The sequence below is a fragment of the Phaseolus vulgaris genome, chromosome 3, assembly GCF_051622355.1.
Source record: "Phaseolus vulgaris cultivar YP4 chromosome 3, ASM5162235v1, whole genome shotgun sequence".
Taxonomy (NCBI): domain Eukaryota; kingdom Viridiplantae; phylum Streptophyta; class Magnoliopsida; order Fabales; family Fabaceae; genus Phaseolus; species Phaseolus vulgaris.
In genome coordinates, this window is record NC_143500.1 from 43,935,211 (window position 1) to 43,961,925 (window position 26,715).

The 26,715-nt window shown below is 30.1% G+C and overlaps 1 protein-coding gene across 1 annotated transcript; it reads right to left on the minus strand.

The window, feature by feature from the left end:
• Positions 1-12,598: 12,598 nt before the first annotated feature.
• LOC137807868 (putative inactive poly [ADP-ribose] polymerase SRO5) lies at positions 12,599-16,180 on the minus strand. The gene is made up of 5 exons (XM_068608703.2): positions 15,373-16,180; positions 15,005-15,243; positions 14,769-14,902; positions 13,992-14,087; positions 12,599-13,049 (listed from the first exon to the last, which is right to left on the minus strand). The coding sequence occupies exons 1-5, from the start codon at positions 15,801-15,803 to the stop codon at positions 12,969-12,971; spliced, it is 981 nt and encodes a 326-aa protein (XP_068464804.1). The 5' UTR covers positions 15,804-16,180; the 3' UTR covers positions 12,599-12,968.
• Positions 16,181-26,715: the final 10,535 nt, after the last annotated feature.

Here is a 26,715-nt window from a genome sequence, read left to right on the forward strand (position 1 = left end):
TTTATTTTTACCTAAAAGTTCTTTCAACTTTTTCTTGCAAGCATGTATATATATTTTTATTTTAATAATACTCTTATGAAGATTGTAAAGAGGGAAGAATGTGGTGTTTTCTTCTTCATTTTAAGTGGTGATAGTTGTTTATGGTGTGGTAGATGGTGGTAAATTTTGATGAAATTGTGATAAAATTTTGATGGAGTAAGTTTTATGGTATTTTTATTTGTGGTAATTGTGTTTTTGTTCATTTATTTTTTTTTCATTTTTTTGAAAGCACAAAACTAAAAGGAGAAACAATTGTATAAAAATAAAATACAAAACTCAAAAAATAAATTATCTTCTTTTAAATGTAGAATACAACAAATCTTCTTGTTAACTCTTTCACACACTCAAATAATGAAACTACTATCTAAACGGTTGCAACTAAAAAATAATGGAGTGTTGCATTTGAAACAAAGATATAGGATGTACGAGTAATTATAAAGTTATTTTTAAATGTAAGATAATATTTTATTTAGAGTTATTTAAATTTTTTAAAAATATGTAAGTGTAAAGAAAGGTAGGAAGAATTTGTAAAAATATTGCATGAAACTCTCAAAGAAAACATGAATATCAATTTTCTTGTTGTTTTTAATATTCAGCCCCTTTTATTATATCCCCTAAAAAATAAATGTATTTTACTAAAATTTATATTTGAAATAAATCAATTTATTTATTATTACAATATTTATCATAAAATTATCTGAATTGCTTTTATCTTTACCCATTCAAAATTAACATTTTTTCATCATCTTATTCAATTTTTAATTTTTTTTATTTCGTCCGGTATAAACACAAGTAGCGATACTCTTGAAAAAGAATTAATGTGGATTCGGGTAACGGGTCCTAGTTCCAAAGCTTAGTTCGTTACAGTAGAAGAAAAATGGTCTACCTTCTGTACTATGCGCCACCCTAAAGTAATAAATTTTAAGTGTTGTCATTTATTTACTGCCTCTTTGGTTTATTGCATAATATGGTGAATTATATTCAAGTAAATTATTTCTTGTTGAGAAAAATTAAGTTAAAGTCGGCTGTAAAGAACAATTAAACTTTACTTTATTTCCTTGGGTTGTGGAAAGTAGAAGAATGATCTAGAATGATTCAGAGAAAAAATTTAACAAAAAGTTAGATAATTTAATTTAATGAAAAAATGAATTTGAATATAAAGTTTATTAATATATATAATTAATTTAATTATATTAACATAGATTTACCTGTTTTTTTAGTGTAATATTAAAAGTACTTTATGTATATCTTTTAAAATATAAATATTAGTTGAAAAAATGAATAAATCAATTCTTAAGAATATTAATAATTTAAAGCAATATTTTTTATAAATTTCACACTTTGTTCTCATATCACAACAATTTCTCACTAAAAAAAATCTCAATAAATTATTTCAAATAGCCATGAACAAATATGCAATATCCTGTGAATGTATCTTGTGTAAAGTGATTTACTAATTGTTAAGACATTATATAATAATCACATAAAATGCCATGAATAATTGATTAATAATTGATAAAGATGTTTTTGTTATTCATTGAAATGACTTTAAATATTTAATTAGGGAATTATTTTATTATTAACCAAAATAACTTGTATTGCTTATTTATGAGTTTATTTTATTATTAACTCAGAAGATATTACACACGTAAATAACATGCACTACTTTAAAAAATAGTTTCATTAATAACTGACATGTCATGTACAAATTTATTAATTATTTATTGAAAAGATAGGATAGAAAGTGAACAAGTAAACGAAAACAGGAAAATTAGAGTAGAAAATAATACTTTTTAGATTAAATAAAAATAATAATTCTATTTACTTTAAATAATTTTAATTTTGACATTGTTTTTCGTATATAAAATATCATAATTAATTATAAATAACCTAAAAAAATAATGATGCTCCACATAAGTAAACATATATTATATATTATAATTATGGGTGCAATATAAATAATTATATGCACTTTACTTTTTACAATATTCATCTATTTTGCTTGGATTGGAAAAAAGTAAAAAAAAAAGATAAAGAAATAAAAAATAAAATGAAAAGTAAAATTGTTTAATTAAAAAAATAAGAAAAAAAAAATATTTATTATAATATTTTTGTTTTTTAATATTATTATTATTTTAATTATTTATTTCATTATAATAAAAACATATAAATATTAATAAAAAATTAGTGACATAATTAATCATAAGAAAAATAATATTACAAACATCAAACAAAGTAAAAAGTTACACACACTCAAAAATCAATCCTACAAACAAAATTTGGAACTGATGATCACATCACCTTCACATTCAGATCTTCTAACTTAGGGTTCTATTTGAAATTAAAACCAGTTTCCCTTACCTGATTTTGAGTTGGTATTCAATAAGAGTTTCAAACCTACTAAAAACTCAAGGATAACTTAACCTGCACCATAGAGTGGTGATAAAAAATATAACTAAATCACTAGAACCATGGGCTAGAGACTAATCCTGAAGTTAGTAACCTTACATGCAACAACATCTACCAAGACAAACTTGACATTTAAAAAATTGACTCAAAGGAAAAATGTGCAAAAATAAACTTAATTTGTCTAAAACTATAATCGGACAGTCTTGTAGCATTCGTTGTCAAGAATCCAATGGAGACTCCAATCATCATTATGATGCATAGATGTATAGAAAGTTAGAAAGAAGACAAAGGAAGGAAAGAAAAATGAAAAGTTTAGAAAATGGTGGTTCTTTTAAAATAAAATTGAATAACTAACTTTTTTATTTATATATTTTTTTTATTGTAATAATAAAATATTTATCATTTAAAATATACCACATTTATTCTATATTTTTTTTTTAGGTACTTACAAAAATCATATTTATAAAATTTACATTAAAATATTATTTTTATTAATAAAAAACTCACAAACGACTTCAATATATATCCAATAACGAAAAACTAGCACAAAAAAAACCCGTGTACTATTTTTTTAAATTTGTATTATTTTTAACTAAAAGTACACATTTAACTAGGAGGTTATTTTCTTATTCACCAAAATGGCGTTTAAGAGGTTTGTTGTTATTTACATAAATGACTTGTAGACTTTATTTATTATTTGATACATTGTATATACATTATTTATACTAAAATTTCTTACACCACTTAACAATATTGTTTTTAGTATTACTAAAAAATTATTGAATAGAAATCAATTGTAGATACCAAAATTTTATTAATTTATTTTAAATTTGGTAGCAAAAGTCTTGATAACTAATTAGATACCAATTTAGAAACTATTTATCAATAATAAAAATTAATTTAAAATCAATAAATTTTTTAGTCTCTAAAATAACATCTAATTTGGTCACTATAATACCTAATTATTTTTTGTCTTTAAAGTTAGTTTTTTTTCAATGATTTTATTGTAGTGTAGGTTGACAAAACGGGTGAATCTAACTCATTTTAACTCAGTTGGCGATTTACGTGCTATAATAAAATAAGTTGAAAATCATCACCCATTTCACTAAAACTTCATCAATCTCAATTTTTTAAAATTTTTCAAATATATTTAATCATATAAATATTTTTTAAGTTTTTAATTGATTAATTATATTTATAATCGAATAAATTATTACATTTACATATTAAATTACTCTATTATAATTAATAATTAAAATTTAATTTATAAATATTAATTATTTATGTTATAATATTATTTCATATTTACATCATTAAAATAATATAATATAATATAAAATTTTAATATTTTTAAAAATATTTAATTTTAAAATAAGCGAACTACCATCTTAGTTCACCAAAACAGCAACTCAATCTACCAATTTTGAGAGATTAACGATCAAAATCCATTTTACTACTCCAAACTGTCATTCATTAAAATAACACACTTCGATAAAATTACTTGTGCAAGAAGTTAGGATATTACTCCCCAAAATTATGCGTCAATTGTCTAAGACTTTGTTTTACTCATTAAAATTAATTACAACACTTAATAAAAAAAAATCATTACTCACCAAATAGCATATACTGCTTGATTAGGAGGTTGTTTTAGTACTTTATACATGTTGATTGTTTAGGAAATTCTTTTATTCATTAATGTTGTGTATGACTTGAGTAAAAAGTTGTTTTTCTACTTATCCAAATGACTTATATATATTGCATGATTATGAGATTCTGTTTTATTCACCAGAATGATATGCATGGTTCGACTATAACTTGTTTTCAGTAAGTAATTACAAAATTGTTTGATTTATTAATAAAAATATATTTATAATGATTTAGTGTGATATTATAATTGATCCGTTATCGAAAATACTTTTGTGGAACATTCTTCCCCTCGGTTTTCTTCTGCACCTGCTTGCAAAACCGTGTGAAGCTACTCCTGTGCCAATCTCCAAAACCCTTCTTCCCTTACGTTTTTATGTTTGTCTCGTTACTTAAACCCTAATCCGTCACCCTCAATCTATTTTGATTGTTTTCTTCGGAGGCATTGCCTTTAACAACGTCATGGAAAAACTATGAATTTCACAACCTGCGTCACTCACACTCATTTTTTTTTGTTTCTTTTTGTTTTTGTCTTCTATTCTATTGGGGTTGACGGTGGAGTAAGGACTCTTAAAGAAGCTTTCCTGATTCTCCATGCATTATATCAATTCACACCGCACTCAACATATTGAGTGAAATGTCTTATCTCTAATAATTTAATTTTTTTTATTTTCTAATATTTATTTTTTAAATTAAATCATAAAGTTCTGAATATATAAATATAAATAAGCTTATTTGAATAATATAAATGACTTTTCGGATGTCAAAATTCGTAAGTAAACATAAAAGAGTTCTAAATATCAATTCACAGCACACCATTCTGGATATGAAAATTCAGAACTCATAACTCACTTCCAAATATGATCATCCAAAAGTTTAAATAAAATACCAAAATGACCTTCCAAATTTTAAAATTCAAAATGTATAAAAATCACTTTCGAATTTGTACATATGTAAGAAAAATAAAATTAAAAACAATATTAGATTTTAAATTTTGCGTTAGTTACATATCATAATTAATATAATTAATAATATGGTGCAGGAGAAATTGTCAAGAAGCTTTGCTTTTCCTAGGCCCACGCCATATCTAAAGCCTATAGGTCACACTTCACATTGACCTCGTCTTGCTCATCCATTCCAATGTTATGCTTTCCCGAATTCTCATTATTTTTCTTTCACTTTTGTCTGAAATGTTTGATGCTGTTTAAGGTTGCATGTGTCGGTTTTAGGACGTCGTTATGAGAGTCGTGACCAAAGGATTAAAACGGAGGAAATGTTATAATGTCTAAGATCATTCATATTGATAAATATGAAATATCATTAGTTAGAGGGCTGTTAATAATTATTAGCGTGGCTAATTAGACTAATACTTATATTAATGCAATAATATAGTTGTTAAATTTTTTTTTAAAACAAACTCAATATTGTCACATCAAAAAATACACATTGTCCAAAAAAATAGCATATTGGAGGTTATATCTTCAATATTTTTATCACGTCTTTATCTTCAAAATAAAAGAAAAAAATGATCTTTAATTTTTCTTTTTCAATCTAATTTGTATTGATACAATGTTATTTTATTATTGTTTATTTATATTATTTTAACTTTATTTAATTTTTAATCCGTTAATGATCTTTCAACTTTCGTAAATAAACCTAAAACACTAAAAATATATTTAGTAATTGTAAGGTGTTAAAAGTAAAAGTTCAACCACGAACACTATACATAGGTGATCTGTTTAATAGGTAAGTAGAGTGTTTTTTATCTGATAATTAAGCAAATTGATTCTAACTTCATCATTGGAGCACCTTGCAAGTACACATCCAACCGAGAGTGAGTCTGGACCCAGTAGCCAAAAGTTGACCCATATCCAACAACCGAGAGATAGCCCAAATTCAATAGTTAAGAGTAAGCTCAAGCCCAAATAATAGAGTCCAAGTCATTGCAAGAGACCGAAAAATCATGAGGAGGAGAAAAAGTTAGTTACTTCAAAGACTCTGTAAGAACACTAATGAATATTAAACTTTTTGTTTCATCCTTATTTAATAATTGATATGCTCATACTCTCTTATATAAGAATGACAAAAGATTAGGGTGCTTAGGGTTGGTGCATACTTGTTATCTGGTCCGTTTAAAAAATTCATAAAAAAAATCAGTGAATTTTTTTTATAAATATATGTACCGTCCCAGGATCTGGTAGGAATAAGGGCGAGCTGTTTGGCCCATTAGATGAACCCTGAACCAATCAACCTAATTGGTCGTCAGACACAAAAAGTGGGTCTGACCGACTTGATCCAAAATGTGGCAGATTGAGCCCAATGGTCCATATCATTGGGCTCACCGATTGTGATAGGAGAGGGTCCTCACGTCACCACCTAATTAATGTAATTTTCACATATTACAAATGTCACAATTACATGCACAATATTCCTGATTATATCTCATAAATACCGTGATTACTTGCACAATATTCTTGATTATGTCTCATAAATACTATAACCACCTGCATGATATCCCCGATTATATCCCACTTTGTATTATAATTACCTGTACAATATTCCCGAATATATGGGATAAATAATTCGATTATACGACGAAACGTTTAAATTTAAATACATGATGTTCAGATTTTATGAAAAGTTACCGTAATATGACACATTAATGACGGAAGGAACCTGACTTGAGCGTCAGAGTGTCATCGCAGGAGAAGTCTCCCTCGTTTCCTGAAGGTTAATTTAGTAGAGCTTGGAAGGAGAGTACTACAAGCTCATCCATATTCCGACCGACCTCGAGACGACTACGAGAACAATACCAGTTGACATTTTTTACTTAATTAAATAAAATTTAAGTCTTTAAAATATAAATAGATTAAAAACTTAAAGTTAAAGTACAATTAAAATTGCACACTAAACTATTAATGTAAATGTATTTGTTCTTTTTAAAAACCAAATGTGAACGGAGTTGCCAAGGCACACTCTGTTTTCTTCTCTTATTCTGATTATTGGTGTCTTAACCTTTTGATTTGCATGATGATGATTCATTGATAAATTGCTTTGATGGGTTTAGGGTTTAGATGGTTTATGAGGTTTGTTAGAGGCTCTTGAAATGTTAGTTGAAAGTTTTTTTTAGGGTCCATGTTTTTTGGGAGATCAAAGATTATTTTTTTCTATAGGATTGAACCACCTTTGAAGTGATTCATATTTATTTGTTCTTTCTTGTTAATAAAAAAAACGAGTTACATTAAAAATAAATTCAATTTCATAAGTGTAAGAAAAATAAATAAATATGTAAATCAAATTATAAAGAATTATCCAATATGTAATTATTAATATTCTTTTACTAATAGTTTTATTTTGATAACTTGATTTTAAAAAAATACTTAAATAAGATTCACTAAAAATGACAAGTGGGTAGGGGGTTGGATAAAATGATACTTGTAACAGAACCAGGTAATTAAGATATTCATTTAGCATATGTTACATACATACTGGTCGGCTTCAAATAACCAAGATTTCAGTTTTTTAATCCAATACTGGTCACTATTAACGGTTTCAACTCATTTTTAAAATGAGAAATTAACTTTTAAACTCTCATTTTGTCTCACTTCTATTTTATAACTCCATTTAATAATAAAATATTATATTTAATTAATAAAAATAAATATAAGCAAAATATTAAAATAAAATAATAATATATTTAGTTATGAAATGAAAGTGAAAAAAAAAATATTGGTGTGAAAGTATCCTTTTTAAAATCGAATATTTGATTACGCAATGATACTCACTTCTTTCTTGTTTTCTGCTTCGAGTTAGTTAGATTTTAAGTGGATAAACAAAATTGATCAACCATAATTAATGTTATTTTATTGTTCACTGACAAGTATGTGTATTGATTTAGAAAGTCGTTTTTACTAAATTACTTTTAGAAAAAATATTCTTCTGAAATATTTTTAAAATAAAAATATTTTTTCACATTTTTTATACAAAATAATTTTAACTTACAACCTTTTGAAATAACTTACCCTTAGGAACTGTTTTTATTCTTCAATTAAAATTAACGTGGATGACTTGAAGATGAATGAACATTGTTTGTTATCAAAACGAGTGGGAAATGGTTTAAATAGTATAAACAAATTACCAGTTAATTATATGCTTTATCACAAAATATAAAAAATAAAATTATAAAAATCACCACCAATTTCTCAACAGCTACAAAATCTCATCCCCATAATATAATAATCTATTTTTTTTATTATGAATTAAAATAAAAATAGTGATAATAATGATGATATCGATCATACCATAAGATGGTTAAACAATTAAGTTTTGGTGAGCAATTACAAAAATGAAACAATATTATTAAATAAGTTCGAATATAGATATTAAACAACGAACCCGTGGAAGGAACTATAATATTTTAAAATGTTTTAAATTTAAATAAAACATTTAATAGTATTTTTAAATAATTAAAATTAATATATTTGAATGTAAACACTACATATGAATTTTTTTTTTATCTTTCTTTCCTTTTGTTGATAAAAAAATTGTGTTATTATTATTTTTGTTAAGCGACAAAATTGAAATAAATGATTTAACACGTCTCATTTCTTAGAACATTGTTTATTTTTATTTTTTCTATTTCTTGGCTCTAACATCTGGAAGAATAATGAGCAAAGAGATCAAAGTGATAGACATAAACGCATGCATGGGAAATCAAAACTAAAGTCATTCGAAATAGGAATGCGTATGAATACACCAAGAAAAATGATTTTTTTTATCTAAGATCTTAAACTGTTATTTAGAATATAGCATCAATTAAAATACAAAATGGTAAATTAATGTATTTCCTTTATATTGAATAAGGACTATGATGGTAGAAATTTGAGTACTTTTCTTAAAAGATATGGTGATAACCCTAAAATAGTTTCTTCACCATGGATAATTCTCCAAGATTTGTCACCAAAATTCAAAATATTCTTTCCTGTAGTCATGGTTGTTTGCCTTTCAATTATTTAGGAGTGTCTATCTTTGTTGGTGCTCCAAAGTGTCGGTTTCTTCAACCTTTGGCTGATAAAGTTAAATTGAAGCTAACATCTTGGAAAGGTAAATCTCTTAGCATGATGGGTCGAATTCAACTAGTCAATACGGTGATTACTGGATTTCTAGCTTATAGTTTTAATATGTATAAGTGGCCTGTTTCACTTATTAAGCAAGTTGAGCAGTGGTGTCGGAATTTTATTTGGACTGGTGATATTCTGAAAAAATGTATAGTTACCGTTAATTGGGGGACAATTTGTTCACCTCTTGAGGATGGAGGCTTGAATATTATTAATCTTCATCATGAAAATAATGCATATCTTCTTAAGCTTGCTTGGAACTTTGCTTATAGCAACAAACCTTGGTCTTTACTCTTGAAAGCCAGAGTTCTTAAATCAAAATATGAGTTTAGAACGGTTTATAAATCTTCCTCTCTCTGGCTTGGAATTAAGCAATTTTACTCTACCATACTTGATTATACTTCTTGGACTGGTGGTACAGGTTCTTTTATTAATTTCTGGAATGATAAATGGTGTTCTACTACTTCTTTAGCAAATATTGCAGGGTTATCTGATGGTGTTAGCATTTCGGATACAGTCTCTCAATTTTGGACAGGTTGTGATTGGAATATTCCCTTATCTTTACAGTAGATGCCTCATTTTTTTAATCATATCATGGTTAGAGAGGAACAGGATATTCCTAATTTGATTTTAAATGAGTCTGGTCGTTTCACTCTTAAATCGGCTAAGACTTTTTTCTTGGAACTAGGAGTTCCAGGTGGTTGGGGTAAATTCATTTGGTCTTCATCTATTATGCCTTCCAAAACTCTAGTACTCTGGAAAAAATTTCATGGGCGACTTCCTACAGATCAACATATTCAGAATAAAGGTTTGCATATATGTTCTATGTGTACGCTTTGTGAAAAGCATGAGGAATCTATTCAACATCTATTTTTTGAATGTTCTAACGCATTGCATATTTTGAGTTGGGTTCGACAAATTTTTCTTACTTCTCATTTCTCTAATAAGGATTATCTACTTTCTTTTATTAAGAGTGATGGTAGTCCTTTGGTTAAATTGATTAAGCTTGCAGTGATAGCCTTTTCTATATGGATGATATGGCGTATGAGGAATTATGCTAGATTTCAGGATAAGATTGATGTTTCTAAGGCTATTTCGATAATTAAAGATTTAACTTGTCTAGTGGGAAATTCGTCTAAAGCTTCAATGAAGAATGATATGTTGGACTTCAACGTGATTAAGTTTTTCGGTATTAAGACTCGTAGTGGTAAAGTTCTTCGTCCTCTTCCTATTAGATGAAAATTTCCTTCACCAGGTTAGGTTAAAATTAATACTGATGGGACTGCTAGGGGGCATCCTGGTCTTACTACTTGTTGAGGTATTTTTTGTGGGAGTATGAGAGAATTTATTGGTGCTTTTTCAGCGTTTCTTGAAGTTCAGCTGCTTTGGTTACTGAGTTTTATGGAGTTATACATGCTATGGAGGAAGCTCAAAAAATGAGACTTACTAATGTATGGCTTGAATGTGATCCTGCCTTGGTTTGTGCTGCGTTTACTGCTAGGACTAATGTTCCGTGGATGCTTCAAAATCGATGGAATAGTTGTCTTAATTTTTGTGGGACAATCAAGTTTAGGGTTACTCATATCTTTCGTGAAGGAAATGCGTGTGCTGATAAGTTGACTAATTTAAGATTTATTCATAGAGAATCATTTCATTGGTATAATAGACTCTCAGCTAGTCTGTTCTTAGAATTCTTTATGAATATGTATAATCTACCTATGTATCGTTTTTGTTAACATATGGGTTTTAGTCTAGTCCCCCCATATTTTTGTATTTTTTTTTATTTTTTTTTAATAATTTTATTTTTCATGAGATGACATATGATTGTTGTTACTTGAGATGTCAGCCTAGCTGATATGTCAAGTGCATAGTAATGCCTAACATGAAAAATTTTTATAAAAAAAAATAATGACTATGATGGATGCATGCATTAGTTAGAAAATATATAGCTTACTTGGTTTAGTTGGTGACTATTTATACCTTTCAAACTTTTTAACATTATATATATTCATAGTGTAGAATGATTAATTTTGTTAATATTTTTTAGTTTAATAAGTTCACATAATTTAGAAATTAAGGTCAAAAAATTTTAAATACATTTCTTACTTAAGTCTTTAAATCGAAAACTTGAGTAAATACATTTTTTTTCTTCTTACTATATGTATTTATTTATGGATGATCACCCTTTATAGTCCTTAATTGTGCCAATTTACCATTGATTTTTAGTGTAACATCCTAGATGTTAGCCTTAACATGTATATCTTAAGAAGATAAAGATAAGTAAATGACCATCCTCTATTTTCATTGTACATGTTTTAAGTGAGTTAGGTTGGAGTAGTTAGTACTTTTATATCACTCATTCTTATTAGACTGGTATTTTACTTTCTTATTTTATCTATCAAATCGTAAAAGTAATATTTAACAAAATATATTTACGAAACTTATTAATTAACTTCAAAAACTTATGTTAACTGTTATAGAAACTAATATTTTGCATATGATTAATCTTATAAATTCTAAAAAAATTACAACATTCTCAAGCCAAATTATGAAATTAAGTTACAAATTTCTAAATATACATCCTTAAATTACTTTTCAGAAAGAATAATTTTATAAAAAAAAATGAAAGTGAAGTGCGTGTTCAGCCAAAAAGCTGTCATGCCTCGCGGGACCACAGTTCAATCAATTTATCGTTTAAAAAACGTCTAAAATTGAAACAGTTTTTTAGTCAGGCAAAAACACAAAAAAATGAGACATTTCTACGTTATTCTTCGATTCAGATTAACTTTGATTTCGTTGCTTTCAAAGGTTTGGTCAAACCCAATAAAAGTCCATTACCATTACCTAATGACTTTACTATCTTCAGCAGTTTTTCTCCTTCTTGTCCAAGTAACTAAGCCACACATTTTGACTTTTTACGAATGCCTTTCAGGCAGCCCTCTATACATCAGGACAACCCTTTTGGTTCCTTTCTCAATCCTCTATCAAGTACCAAAGACTCCATAAATTTTCAATTCCTTCTTGTGCCAGTGCCACTGAGAATGTAACTTGCCATGGAGACGATCACCCATATGGAAGTGGAGAAGAAGGAATAAAAACTAAATTTATGAACATAATAACTCCGATGAGGATGGGATAAAATGACAATCTTGACAGTTAAACAGGACAAGTTAAGCTTACTTATCAAACTAAACCAATTATATTTCATCAGTTCATTTCCCCCCGAACAAGAACCAATCCGTCCTTGCACACCCTTAATATCCCACGGAAGCACAATTCGAATCAATTGACTGATTTAAAAGTGCAAAGACTTACTGAATTTGAGTATACAGGGTCATTAAATTCTAAACCATGGAAATAGATGCCCGAACAATTTGGATGCACGCATATAACCCAAACTGAACAATCTCTTGATTTAATTTCAGAGTTTATCAAATACTTCAAAGAACTCCCATGTCCTTAGCCAATGAGCAAAGATAAAGGAACATTTGATGTTGGCAAATTGCAGCCACCATGGTAAAGGTATATTTATTTCAACCAGTAACTGTAACTAACTAGAAAGAAAAAGAATCACCTATATCCCAGAATGAGTATATCATCCTAGAAGCAAATTAAAAGGTCTAAAATGATATGCTCTACTCCGTGGTTTCACATACCCCCTCAATGTAAGTTTGGTTAGTATTATGAGCATTGTGTTTCTTTAAGTATTCTATCACTTCGTGTAATAGCTAATAGAACTCGTATGAACAATCATTCCTTTCATGCTACTGGCTGTCCCCTTACTCTTCTTTCCCCTTGCCCTTCTTTCCCCTTGTTTGCTTTAAAGTTTGCAGGTGTTTTCTGAAAAACAAATTCACCAAGGTAGGTTAGAAACCTATTCATGACCAAAATAAGAGAAGACACAAAAACTATAGCTCATACTGTAGAAAGGCATTACATAAATTACAAAGTTTCGTAGCCATGTTAGATTTTTATCAGGAACACAGACTGTAAATGATATCTTACTCTCGCACTTCATTATCCTGAAATACGGGCTAGCTCTTGTTCTTTACGATAAGAATACATACACTATATTCATAACAGAATCAACAGGACCAATTTTTGAAACAGCTTTGTCTTTCTTTCCAAAGGAGGGTGTTTTGAGTATAAAATCTCACTCTATGCAACTGGCAAGTGACTGCCTTCGAATAAATTTAATTATACATTTAAGCAACTCATCATTTAACAATGATGTTAAACTAATTCCAACATGACCTCTATTCACTTTGAAGCTAAATTCACTTCAATGGTTTCCATAATAATCCAAAAGTAGGAATTACATTCACATCCACATTGACCGACCCCCAACAATTCAGTGACGCGAGGAACTGGCAAAAATATGCGCATTAACGAAGGCACTAGGGAGAAAGTAATGCCGATGAGTATCATTATCATTTCCATTATTTAGACAACTTTGCCGGCCAGCCTTTCAACGCCTTAATTGAAGAAAATTGTAGTCATTCATGATGATCTCTCTCCACAACTTACTTACAGTTGGTTTATAATAGTTCAAAATTAACTAGTATGAACCAAGTGAATACTTAATCATTTCAAAGCGTTCGGAAAGCATAATGCAAAGTGTCGTCTTGGTGTAATTCGAACAATGAGTATTATTAACTTTATTCACAACAAGACCATTATGTTCAATGTTTTTAAACTCCTAGACAAACAAATCTGCCACGACAAACATTCTTTAAACTTAGGAAGAACAATATCATCACAAAGAGGTTAGAATAGATGTACCTTGGCTCTGAAAGATTTGATGATGGAAATTAGCAATTTGTCGCCTGCTATATTTCTCACCCTCTGTATCATCTCATATCGAGAAATCCTCAGTTCCTGCAAAGCAGAAGAAAGCTCACTCAATATCATATCTATCGATTACGGAAAATAGAGTGCAATGATTAACTCTGAAATATAGCAAGACAGCAGGACGTGGGATGACTGCTATTTTAAACATTACAACACAAACTAAAAATCATTAGTTTACACATAATTATAAATGCCATAACAAATCACAAAAAAAATCCAAAATTAAGGAAATTCATTGTAAATAATAAGTCACAGTTTACTAAAAAATGTAAGATGACAGTGAAATTAATAGAAAAAAGAAAAATTGACGTAAACTGAAAGGAATGGGAAAGAAAGATCGAAACATGGGATAAAAAATAGTCCTATAATGTGTCAAGGACTAGATGTCAAACAGATGCACAGATAGCGTTTTTGTAGAATATTTTACCCAAATAAACCCTGAAAATTTATCTTCAAAGGGTAAAATGGATTTTTAAGCCTACATCAACATAGCATTGCTATGGCGCGCCAAAAGCCACTAGTTTGGTGGCTACTGCAATAGTTGTGGCTGGTATTGAAAAGTGCTATACTATTTGAATCCTATAACGGTCTATCGCCGCTCCACTCAGCTATCCTGCTATAGAGCTCCTACAGCTTGCTGTTGACTACCAGTTAACCATTTAAGCTAAGAAAAAACTAGCCACTGTCTCAAATTCTAAAAGCACTTACTGTATAATCTTTGCGTATCTTTACAATGGTGGCAACTTCAGCAGGAGGCAAAATCCTCGAAAGCACCGAAATCAAAGCCGGGAATGGCATCCACGGCGAAGAGGGCCTCAAAGGTTCCCTAATATTTACATTCCCTACAAAATCAAGCACACGCAGAGTCTCAGAATAACATCAGGAATCAGTCACAAGACTAGGAAAGACAAGCACCACAACAAAAAAACTCACAAACACCAAACCTTTTAAGGAAGGAAGCGTGAAACTCAAAACATATTCAGGCAAAACATGAGTGTTGAGCCGGTTACACCAAATAACATACTCCTTGGGAGCCAAAAGATCGTCCACCCCAGAATCATACTCTTCAGAACTCGAACGGCGTTGATTAGAGCCACGTGGCACCACCTCCGTCTTCCCCAAGATAACGCTACACAGCAACAAGTACCTCACGCCGTCACTGTCTACACCAGAGCTCTTCACACTGCATTCCGCAGACGCAAAAAATAGTAAAATTCAGAAACCTTCAAATTGACAAACCAATACTGAAAAAACACACAACAATGAAATAAAATGATAAAATTGATTAATGGAACAGTGAAATCAGACGTGCCTTTGGAGTGGGTAATCCAGTGGAGAGAGACGCAGGCCGTTACAGTGCGCGTGGCCGAAACCATGTTGGGCGATATCAGCTATCTCTTCCTTACCGGACGCACCGTACCAAGCCAACCTGACGTTGGCCTGACCCTCGTGCAATTCCCCCGCCGCACGCGCGAAAACCTGAAAGCACTGAGCACGCGCTCTTGCCATGACAGAGGAATGCGCGTTCTTGGCAATCGTCACCACCTCGGGCCTCAACCCGTTAACGGTCAAGCTACGGACAAATCTAGTGTGGACGCGACAGCCGTCTTCGGGCGCCGGCACAAAGGCTCCGGAAAACGTCCCCTCGGCCCCGGAAACCCCGCTCTCGCAATCAGAAACGAGTGAGTCTTCATCGGAATCATATGTAGGTGTGTCGGATGAATGATGAATTGGTCGGTCCATAGTGCAGAGAGAAGAAAGGGGGAATCGAAAGTGGGAAAGAGGGGAGGAGGAGCGAGGAAAGATTGGAAGAATTTGGGAAATTAAAAGAGTTGGTGGGAGAATCTTTTGGTCATGTTTATAGATACAGAAAACTTGGGGTGGAAGGAAAGAGGAACACGAGGGTTGTGTGTTACAGATTTTGTGAGAGAAACGGTAACGGGCTAAGGAAGAAAAGAGAGGTTAGGGTGAAGGCGGTGGAAGAACATGGCTATTATCACATCAAGTTTTTAAGAACCGACCTTCTCATTGATCGTGTAAGCCCCTGTTTGATTTTTATTTCGCTTTAGCCAATTCCTGCATCCTTGGGCGTTAAGGCACTGGTCAAACTTTGCATCTATTTATATTTTTTTATTAATTCTTATCAATTATATAAGATGTCAAACCTATTATTTTATTCCCATCCTCACAATGCCGCGTGTTACCGCTTTCCCCTTTTAATCTGTATTTGTTTTAGGGTTTAGTGAATATCAAGGAGGAGAGGAAAAAGATAGATTTGATTGGAAAGATACTTTTTCAACTTAGTTTACTCTATTAAGAAAAAAAAAATGGAAATTTAAGTGATGTCATGAGTGTAGTTGTTAAAAAAGTTTATGAAATTGCAAAATTACAATTTTGCAATAATGATTAAATTAAATTTAAAATAAAATATAATTATTTGTTTATTTGTATTCTTAAAAAAGACTTAGAAACTGTTATTCTTTCGGCAAAATGTGTTGACTCCTCGAATTTTCTGAACTTCTTGAGTTGAGTTTTCGGTTTATTCCTGCTTCAAGTTGAGTTTATGGTTGACAAACTTACTAGGTTAGACTAAATCAACTGGACCTTTTGACTTCTCGTCTCGGTCTCTTCTTATGGTTGGATGAGTGTACCTGCAAGACGTTCCGATGTTAAAGTCAGAATCAGTTTGATATAATTATCAGATAAATTCACTTTATATACCTCTTAGATTGATGACCTATTTATAATGTTCTTTTATTGGACCCATAACCTATTTGAATTTTTCTTTTTGTACCTAATATATTTTTTAAATATACATCTATAAATTTGGATTCTATCATTATGGACATTGTTACAGAAACCATTTTATAATTTTATTTATTTATATTTTTTATATTCAATCTTCCAACTCGATCTTTCAACCTAATCTTTTTCGGTTGACCTTTGGCCTACAATTTGTATATGAAATTTGTATGTGATTAAAATATTATTTCTATTACTGTTTGTGGATTTAGTAGAAAATACGAGTTGTGTTGGGTTTAGGGTGAATGCATTTGTGTTGGGTTCATAGTTTCCTTCTTCCTTCTTGGATTCGTGGTTCTTTGCTTGGTGTGAGTTGAGTTCGTCCTATGTGTGAAGTGCAATTGAGGTTGGTGCTCTTACGTGTTGAAGAAAGATATTGCTTGGGAAGGTGCATTCGAGTCCCATGTTAAGAAGCTTGGTTGCTGAAGTTGCTTTGTAGGTGAATAGGCAAGCTTCCATGATTGAAACGTGTCAAGAGGAGATGAGACATGAGGTTGAAACAACAAAATTAATCATTATGTAATTGATTATATGGGAAGATAATTTATTATTTCCCATATAATCAATTATGATGAAGCTTTTTTTTTCAGTTCTTTGAGCATGGGCTTGCATGGTTTGGAATTAGTTGGACTTTTTGCCTTATCAGTGTTGTATTGTAGGTCTTGTGTTGAAGGAGTGTGTTGGTATGTGGTGTTGTACTTGTTTTGTTGTGTCCTAATTGATTTATTGCTTGGATCATTAATAGGTATGACCAAAACAACATCTATTATGCATACATTTGTGCTTATTTGCAATATCCATGGCTGAAATGTGTCAAATGAGTTTGACACTCACAGCAACTGAGGCATGCATGTCACTCATAACCAGCTAGAGTTTCTTTCGTGTTGTTTTGAATAGTGTTTGCAATTATTTTCATGGCATAGAAAGTAAAAAATGAATTAAGAGTTTCGATTCTGATATACTGATATACAGTGAAAAAAGGGTTTATGATGGTGGTATTTGTTTGTGTTAAAAGTATGTCGTTAGTGTGTATGAAGTGTTATTATTTGACTGAAGATGAAATTAAATTGGTTAAGAAAAATAATTATTGATTACAAATCAAAATTAGATTAAGATCCATAAATCACTTATATGACAAATAGTTTATATATTAGAATAAAATTTATATGAATTTAATTTAAATATATTTATGTTAATATTTTGAAATTATTATACACTCATATAGATTAGGATTTGAAGTTAAGAAAATTGGTAATTACTCACTTTTATTAAATTAGAAAAATATGAATGTTCATTTAGAAATTTAGAATATAAAATATAGTAATGAACCACAAAATATTAGTTATGCCTCTCAATTGCATACTTACATTGAATTCAAATAATTTGGATACAATTTATTTAATTACAAAATGTTATACATTAGGCTTGTAAAATTCATATTTACATATTTTTTTTATTTTTTTATCAATTATTATAATTTAAATGTGTTTTTTCATCTTATTTAGTTGTATCTATTGTATATTTATTATCAATTAGGTATGTAATATTTACACCAACTGCTGTATATTTTTTGAAGTTTATGAAAATTACAATTTTAATTAAATATTTTATAAATATTTCCATTTATATTTTATTTTATTTTATAAAAAAAATCAATATTTTTGTATGTATTAATTATGTCAAATAATTCATATTTTTTTTTCAACTAAGTTCACGAATCGTAATGAAAATAATATTTTAATAACACCAGAAAATATCTAACTAGAAGAAAATTATAATCTTAAAATTTCATCAATTAAAATATTTTTTATTTATAACAATCATCAAAGTATTCACAATTTTTTCCTTTATTTTCTACCCCTTATTTCAAACAATTCTCATCCCACGTTTCCATCTTATTTTCAATCCTTCAAATTCTACTTGATAGAGCCGAAGAACTTTGATGAATTGTGTTGAGTGGTTATAAAAAGCCAAGAAAAAAAGGGTATTCGGGTGGATAGTTTTCGGGTGACTTTGGTTGACTTTTTAAAATTGGCTTAAGGAGTTATGGTAGGAAAAGTCAACTCTAAAAACTATCTTTGGAGAAAAATCATAATCTCTATATAATTGGCTTGTATCATTGTGTTAATGAACTTATCTGGATTATGTATCTTTTTTTTTTTTTTTTGAGAATATCTTTATGCCATCCACTATTATTGCACTTCCTCTCTCTTCTTTATAATAAATAATCTTTTTATGAAAAGAAAAAAAAAAGGTTTTGCCTATTCAATTTAATTAGGTAGAGGGTGACATGTGTGGGTGTATAACTTATCCTGCAAGGTTTGTGTGACATTTATATGAATAAGGAATCTATTCGAATGTCTTAAAGGAGGAACCCTATTTGCTCCTTTATAGCCTTTCGTTTTATTTGGTGAGTTGCTTAATGTGATCCAAGATTATATGCCTTTTCACCAAAAGGAATTACAACTAATAAAAGTAAGCAAGAAAAAAGTTTCTGGGTTGTCATATTATCATCCAAAGTGAATGTAGAGTATTCATCACGTGAAGGTTCATCATTAAGAAATGTATGAGTAGGCTCAAGCTCAAGCTCCTTGTTAGCTAATAGTCTCAATTTCAACAACTTCAAACACTTATTTCGTTGAATTCTACTTCTATCTATTAAAGATTCAAACACGTAAGCTTTGAATCTAGATAAAAAAAAACTTTCGTCTCCATTATCCTGTTCTTATGTTGAAAATTACTGGGATTTGAAAGGAACCTAGGCTATGTGCTCAAGCTTTTATATTAGTTCAACTTCGTTTTCGTTCCATTTACTTGCGTAAGGAACTTCTATCTTCACCCAAAAGCAGTTTGCAATTACTTCTCTGTTCAATCAAATTTAAACTTCAATTTGATTCTTTTGTCAAATGACAAAAATATCTTTAAATAAAAGATTTGGATAAAAATATATTATAGAAAAAAAAAATTAATATATTTCTGAATTTGAATTTTTTTAATATTTTTATGGATTTCCATTTTTATTTTTTTTCAGGTTTTGTTTTTTGAACTTTTTTTCAGAATATATATATCTTTTTTATTTGGAATTACTTTTTCAGAATGAGATTTTGATTTTTTAATTTTATTCTAGAATTTCATTTCCCAAACACAATAATATATTTTGGATTTGCTTCTGTGAAATTTATTTTTTTAATTCTGAATTTTTGTTTCCGAAACGAAAGGAATTTTTGGAGATTTAAAAGTGTATAGGTGTTAAAAAAGTTGGGTGTAGGAAGAATTTGTACTTGGGTTTGAGTGTATACTTGGGTTTGACGTACTTGGCCCATTAATGTCTTAATACAGGACCCAAAACTCGAAGGTTGTTGTTTTGTTGAGGACTCTTTCTTCCTACACCTCCATAACTTATTGTGCCACTCCATACTAAATGTAAAAATATTGTTTTATCCTTTTTTTATCACCCTATACATAATTCGAAAGATGTTTTTGAATCTGAAAGTGTTTTTGAGATTTATAAAATTCGGAACTTTTTTTTGGATTTAATATAAGTCCATGGATTATGTAATCTGGATATATTCTGTATTATATAATCTGAAAGTCAATCTCATATTTAGAAGAGACTTTTAGATTATGTAATTTAGAAGCTAATCACACGTCTAAAAAAGGATTTTCAGATTACATAATCCAGAAAGCTAATTCTGGATCTAGAAAAAGATTTCCAAATTATGTAATCTGGAATATTTAAAAAGAGTATTTTTGAAATAAAAAAACTTATGGGGTGGCACAAGAAAGTATGGAAGTGCAGGAAGAAGAAGCAGTCTTTGTTGACTACTCAGAAAAACTTTGACCAAAAATAGATAAACCCATTTTAGTTGAACGCGATCGTGTTCTCACTCTTGCTTAGGCTGGACCAATAACACAAATAGGCCCAGGCCAAATAGATAAGCATTAATCGCTAGATAAACTTATTTAAAGATTATTATGAACTATTGATTTAACTACTTTACTCAACAAAATTGACTTATTTCTTTTAGAGCCTTCCTTCTCTTGAAACAGATAAATGATAAAATTATTCTTTATTTTAGTGAATTTCAACCATAATTATGCCTTAACTTATTGGAATTCTCATTGTCCCTAATGGACTAAACTAATTTTAATTTATTAAGATCATATTGATTGTGTCTTAATGAATTCACTAAATTAGTTAACTTATATATATATATATATATATATATATATATTATAATATAATATAATGTGAGTTCACCTTAACTAATCAGTTATTAATTAATTAATTAATCTCTATAAAACTCGTTAGACAACAAATATGAACGCACCCATTTTCCTTTACACTTCCTTTTTTTAGCGCATCTATTATCTTTTATTTTGGGAGAAGTCAATAACGTAAGGACATTATATATACATGATATTTTATACTTATTAAAAAATACTTTAGGTTCACACTCAAAAAGAGATCATCTGAATAAAGTTTTTTATGTATAAAAGGATGTAAATGAGAAATATATTTAAATATTCTGAATAAAAATAAAATTTACTGATGCGATGAGGAAAAAAAAACCTTGCTCCTCCTAAGCATGTTAGTTTTAATGGTAGTTAAGGTGTCGCACAAGTAATATCTAGGGCAAGTGAACAATCTATTCCATGTTGTTTTTCCTATTTTAGAGGACTCGAGATTTGTGTTTTTTATTTTATTTTATTTTAAAAGCTATATTTCTAATTGATTTTCTTGAGCCTATAATTTTCCCTAAATTAAAGGTCCACACCTCCTAATTTTTCTATATTATTTTGTCAATCTCATTAACTATTATTTTAATTTGATAGTATTCAATCATGATTACTTGAATTAAAACTTATTAGTTTGTTTCCAAATTTAGTTGTACATTCTTGCTTCATCGGGGAGAATTTTATAGATTTATATAGGATAAATAAAATAACTTTTGATTTATTCATTAATACTCATAATTTTATTTTTTTGGTTGAGTTACGTAAGAATGAAAAATGATGGATAGTCTTATCTATGTCATAGGTAAGTAAAATTGTCCATTTAACCATGATACATGGATCAATCTCAAACTAATTTTTAAAATAATTTTTTTTATTGGCCTGTCAAATGAGTTGGTTGAAAAAATTCCAACTCATAAGACCCCTACGTAAAGTGAGTTAAGATTAGGATCAAAGTGAATTTTTCTTACTACAAAACTTTACTTGACTCTTAAATCTTTCCATAATTACTTAAGTTTTAAAATATTTTAAATTGTAAAATGATCCATAAATATTTTACATTAATAATAATTTTTATTATTTGAAACTTAATTAGAATATTATGGTCCAATCCAACTTGTTTGTCTCGACCACCCAATTCAATTTGTGTTTGTCTAGACTTGATCTGATATCGACTGAACTCAACATTGTTAATATGGATTAACTTTTCTTGATCCTATCTCAACCTGACCTAACACGTCCGAATATCAACCTAACTTTATGTGGGTCTAACATAAGTTGACCCAACATGGATCTAACTCGATTCTGCCCGACATAGGTCTGACTTGGCTTGATCATACATGAACCTGACTTAACTCTGCCAAACGTGGGCATGACTCGACTCAACTTGATGTGGGTTTAACTATACGTGACCCTAGATGAACTCAACTAAACTTAGTCTAAGGTGGGCCTAACTTGAGTTGTCTTTATGTGGGGCGCGACTTGACTTGGCTCTACATGGGCTTGACTCCACTCAACATTTTTCTAACTCGACATGACTCGATATGGGCTCAACTGTACTCGACCTGACATGGACCTATCTCAACTCAACCCAACGTGGATCTAACTCGATTAGACTCGATGTATGCCTAATTTGACTCAACCGAACACGACTCTACTCAATTTGCTCAAGGTGGGACCTACTTGACTCAACCCAAAGTTTGTCTTATTTAACCGACTTAATTTGGGACCTACTTGACTCAATCTGACATGGGTCTAACTCGGTCCAACCCATTTCAACTCAGCCCAACATGGGCATAACTTGACTTTTTCTAAAGTGGGTCTGACTCAACTTGGCTCAAGGTGAGCCTGACTTAGCTATACTCGACTTGAGGTAAGCCTAACTGTTCTCGACCCAACGTGTGCTTGACTCTACTTGGTCTTATGTAGACTTATCTTAACTCAACCCAACGTGTGCCTGATTTGACTTGGCCTAATGTGAGCTTGACTCAGCTTCAACCGACATGACCCCACTTAACTCGACCAGGTCCTACTCAACTGGATTAGAGGTGAGTCCTACTCAACTTGACCTGAGGTGTGCTCAAATGAAATTGGCCTGACATGGACTAAACTCAACTCGACTCGACGTGGATCCAACTCAACTTCGCTTGACATAGGTCCAACTTAACTTAGTCAGATGTTGGCATAAATTAACTTGGCCAATGCAGGCTCGACTCAACTCAACACAATGTGAACTTGATCAACCTTAACTTAGCCTAAGCCCAACTCAATCTTACCTACTTGACTTGGGGTTTGACCTAACCTGGCCCGTCATGAGTTCGACCGAATGAGGTTGACCAAGGGGTGACTGAACTTGGCCAACGTGGATCCAACCTAACTTTGTTTGATATGAGCTAGGCCCATTTCAATCTTATTTGACCTAACAGAATTTGGACTCGACTCGACCTTTACTTGGTTTGACTTAACTTATCCTGTGTTCTGTTTGGCTCAGGACAACTTGGGTTAGGCCTAATTTGGTATGATCTAGACCTAGTGTGTTTTAACCTAACTTGTATTTGATGTAACCTGAGTCCATCTCAACCAACTTGACATGGTGTCAACATGACCTAACTCGACCCATGTCCGACTCGACTTTATCTATGAGTTTGGATTTGGATTGAATAAATATTTTTCAAGTGTATACAAAAATTTATTTTTTATTTTATTTTAAAATGAGAATTTTTACTTTAAAAATGACTCATGTCTTGGTGCTTACCCATTGAACTTTGGTTGACATTTTTTTATGTGGATTGTTTCATCTCGTGGACTGTTTTGACCTCAACCCATGAGTCAAGACTAAACATTATGGATTAGCCGAAATTATGACCTATCACTATAAATACATTAACTTAAATTTTCGATTACGTTTGATTATTTAAATGAGATCCCCATGCTATTTCATATCATATCATATATTTATATAATTTTATGAAAAAAAATATATTGTTTATCTTTATAATATTTTGTGGGTTAAATTAAAATAAATTTATAGTAAATAGAAAATGATAATTTTGTTCCTAGATTGCTAAGGTTAAAAAATAATTTAAGAATTTATTTTATGAAAACAAAACTTAACTAAGTTATAAATGAATGAAGAAGTTTAAGTTTTTAATCAGACTCAATTAAATAAACGAGTCAAAATTGAGTTATAATTTTTTTTACAAATTATGTTCAAGTTTCAAGAATTCAGTTTGACTTAACTCTTTTATATATTCATTTTACATATTTGTTGGAGATCCCACATATTGTATACTATGAAATGCTCTAATTTCTAGTCGATGTGGGATCTCCAACAATATTGGCTTCTCTTTTGTAAATAATTTCATGTTGTGTTTTATTTTGTACACTAAAATTAAATAAGAAAAAAAATCAAATTTATCAAAAAAATGAAAAGAAAAAAATCATGTTTAGAAATGATTATTTTTTCTTTTTTATAACTCCCTCCTAATAAAAAAAAATATTATTTTTCTTCTTTTAGTTTTTCTCCCCATCAAACAAACATATATATACATATATATGATTTGGTTCCACTTAATACAGTGAACGGGTCCTTGGCAAAATGAAAATATACCTATGTTGTCCTTCCATCGTTTGGAACAATGTATGACACAGTGAAAAGAGTTTATACATATACAAATCTCATCTAAAAGAGTTGTTCCATTGGGAAGAAAACCATGGAAATGAAAAAAAAAACGTGAAAAACATCCCTATTAGAAGTAAGTATATATATATATATATAATCATACAGAAAAAAGAAAAAAAATATTTTATTTTATCCAGTACTAAAGAATTCCTTGGTATTTTTGGTTTGGATTTATAATAACATTTTAAATTAAAAATAAAATAAATATTATTAAAATATTAATTTATTAGTAGTTAGGTATATATTTTTACTTGTATACAGTGGCAACTTATCAACAATTTTGGTTTCCATTATTTAACTTCGTTTGGTAGCATTTTGGATCGCAGCTGACATGGGTAGATGATAAGAAAGGCGGGAAAGTATTTGATGTAGAAATAGGGTGGGTCCTTTAAAGGGTTAAATGTGGAACCAAAATAACACAAACAAAACACTAATGATTATTCATGGCTACCTACATGCCTAGGTACAAACAAATGAACGAGGGGACAAAACCCAACAACCAAACCAAACCAACATCCCACATAATAAGTTCCTCTGTTGGATAAAGATCCTCTCAGTGTCCTTCATCTGCCCCATAGATTCCTCCATCTATATAAAACAAATTCTCTCCTCCAAATCACTCTTTCATCTCATTATTAACTTCCCTTTTCATTCCACTGCGCCGCAGTACTCTCCCTTCGCATTTCCCACTCTCGCACATCACCCACAACCCAGATACGTACTAATCCTTTACGTGCCTAACACAAATTATATACAATTTCAATTTCAATTTGTTATACAACTTTGTTCCCTCATCTATTTACGTTGGAATTCAAACTAAAAATAATGTATCAAATAAGTGGGTGTGTGGGATCGGGAGCTATCAGGTAGGTGTATGTGGTGCTATAAAGGGGTGCTGTGCTGGGGCTTTTTCCAATTGGCTTTTGTTTGCATTTGCTATAGCTCTTCAATTCCGAAGGAAAACTTTGGATGTATTGAAAAGAAGGTTCATGGTGGTGGGGTCTCATCCTTTCGATTAATTTAACCCAAAGAATTCCAAATTGACTGCACCCATTACGAGGGACGAGAGTTCGAATTTTTGACCAAAATCATGCTGCGGACCACACATCTACCATCTACCTTATTAACCTATTTTTGTTAATCATCGTCATAATGATGTATAGAATCAAACTTCACGCAAAGTTTTAAGGTAAGCGTACTGTGGGATCTAAGTGTTTGAAAAAATCAAACTACTTATATCATAATCAGTGACAAAATTATGGGGATCAGATTTGTTAGCATATCATTGGTCTATGTTTGTAAAAAGAAAACAAATCATTACTATCGTATTACTGTAAACAAGGCTACGATGGAGCAAATCATACTACAAACATGGCCTCACAGAACATTATTTCGAAATTTAGACTATGGTTGAAAAAGATAAAAAAGTGAATGGTATGTTTTACATATTTAATATATATACTGTTGTTAACAAAAAGGAAGGGGGTAAAATATTATAAGATGAAGAGAGGAGGACTGTAAAAAAATACAAAATTTTGGAAGAAAAAAACAACCCTAAAAAAATTTGCGCTTTAAATATTTTTGAGAAGAACTTTAGCTTTTAAATTGAGTAGAGATCGAGTTGGGCTTTCTGAAATGTCTCTCATTTTATAGGAAAAGAAGGAAAGTAAAAAAGAAGAAGAAATAAAGCAAAACATGTACAATTGCAGCATAAAGATATAGGTAGCTTGAGATTGAAGGCTCTTGGGCAGTTTTTAAGTTTTCCCATATATTAAAAGTATGGTTAATTAATCATGTGCGTTGAAAGCCAAAGAAGCATCTCTAGCTAATACTTAGCATAGTTTTTAATTAAAACCCAAGTCTTATAAAAACTTATTGATTTTGCATGATAAACGTTTTGAATTTAATAATTGAATTTTAAGAATAAAAATATTT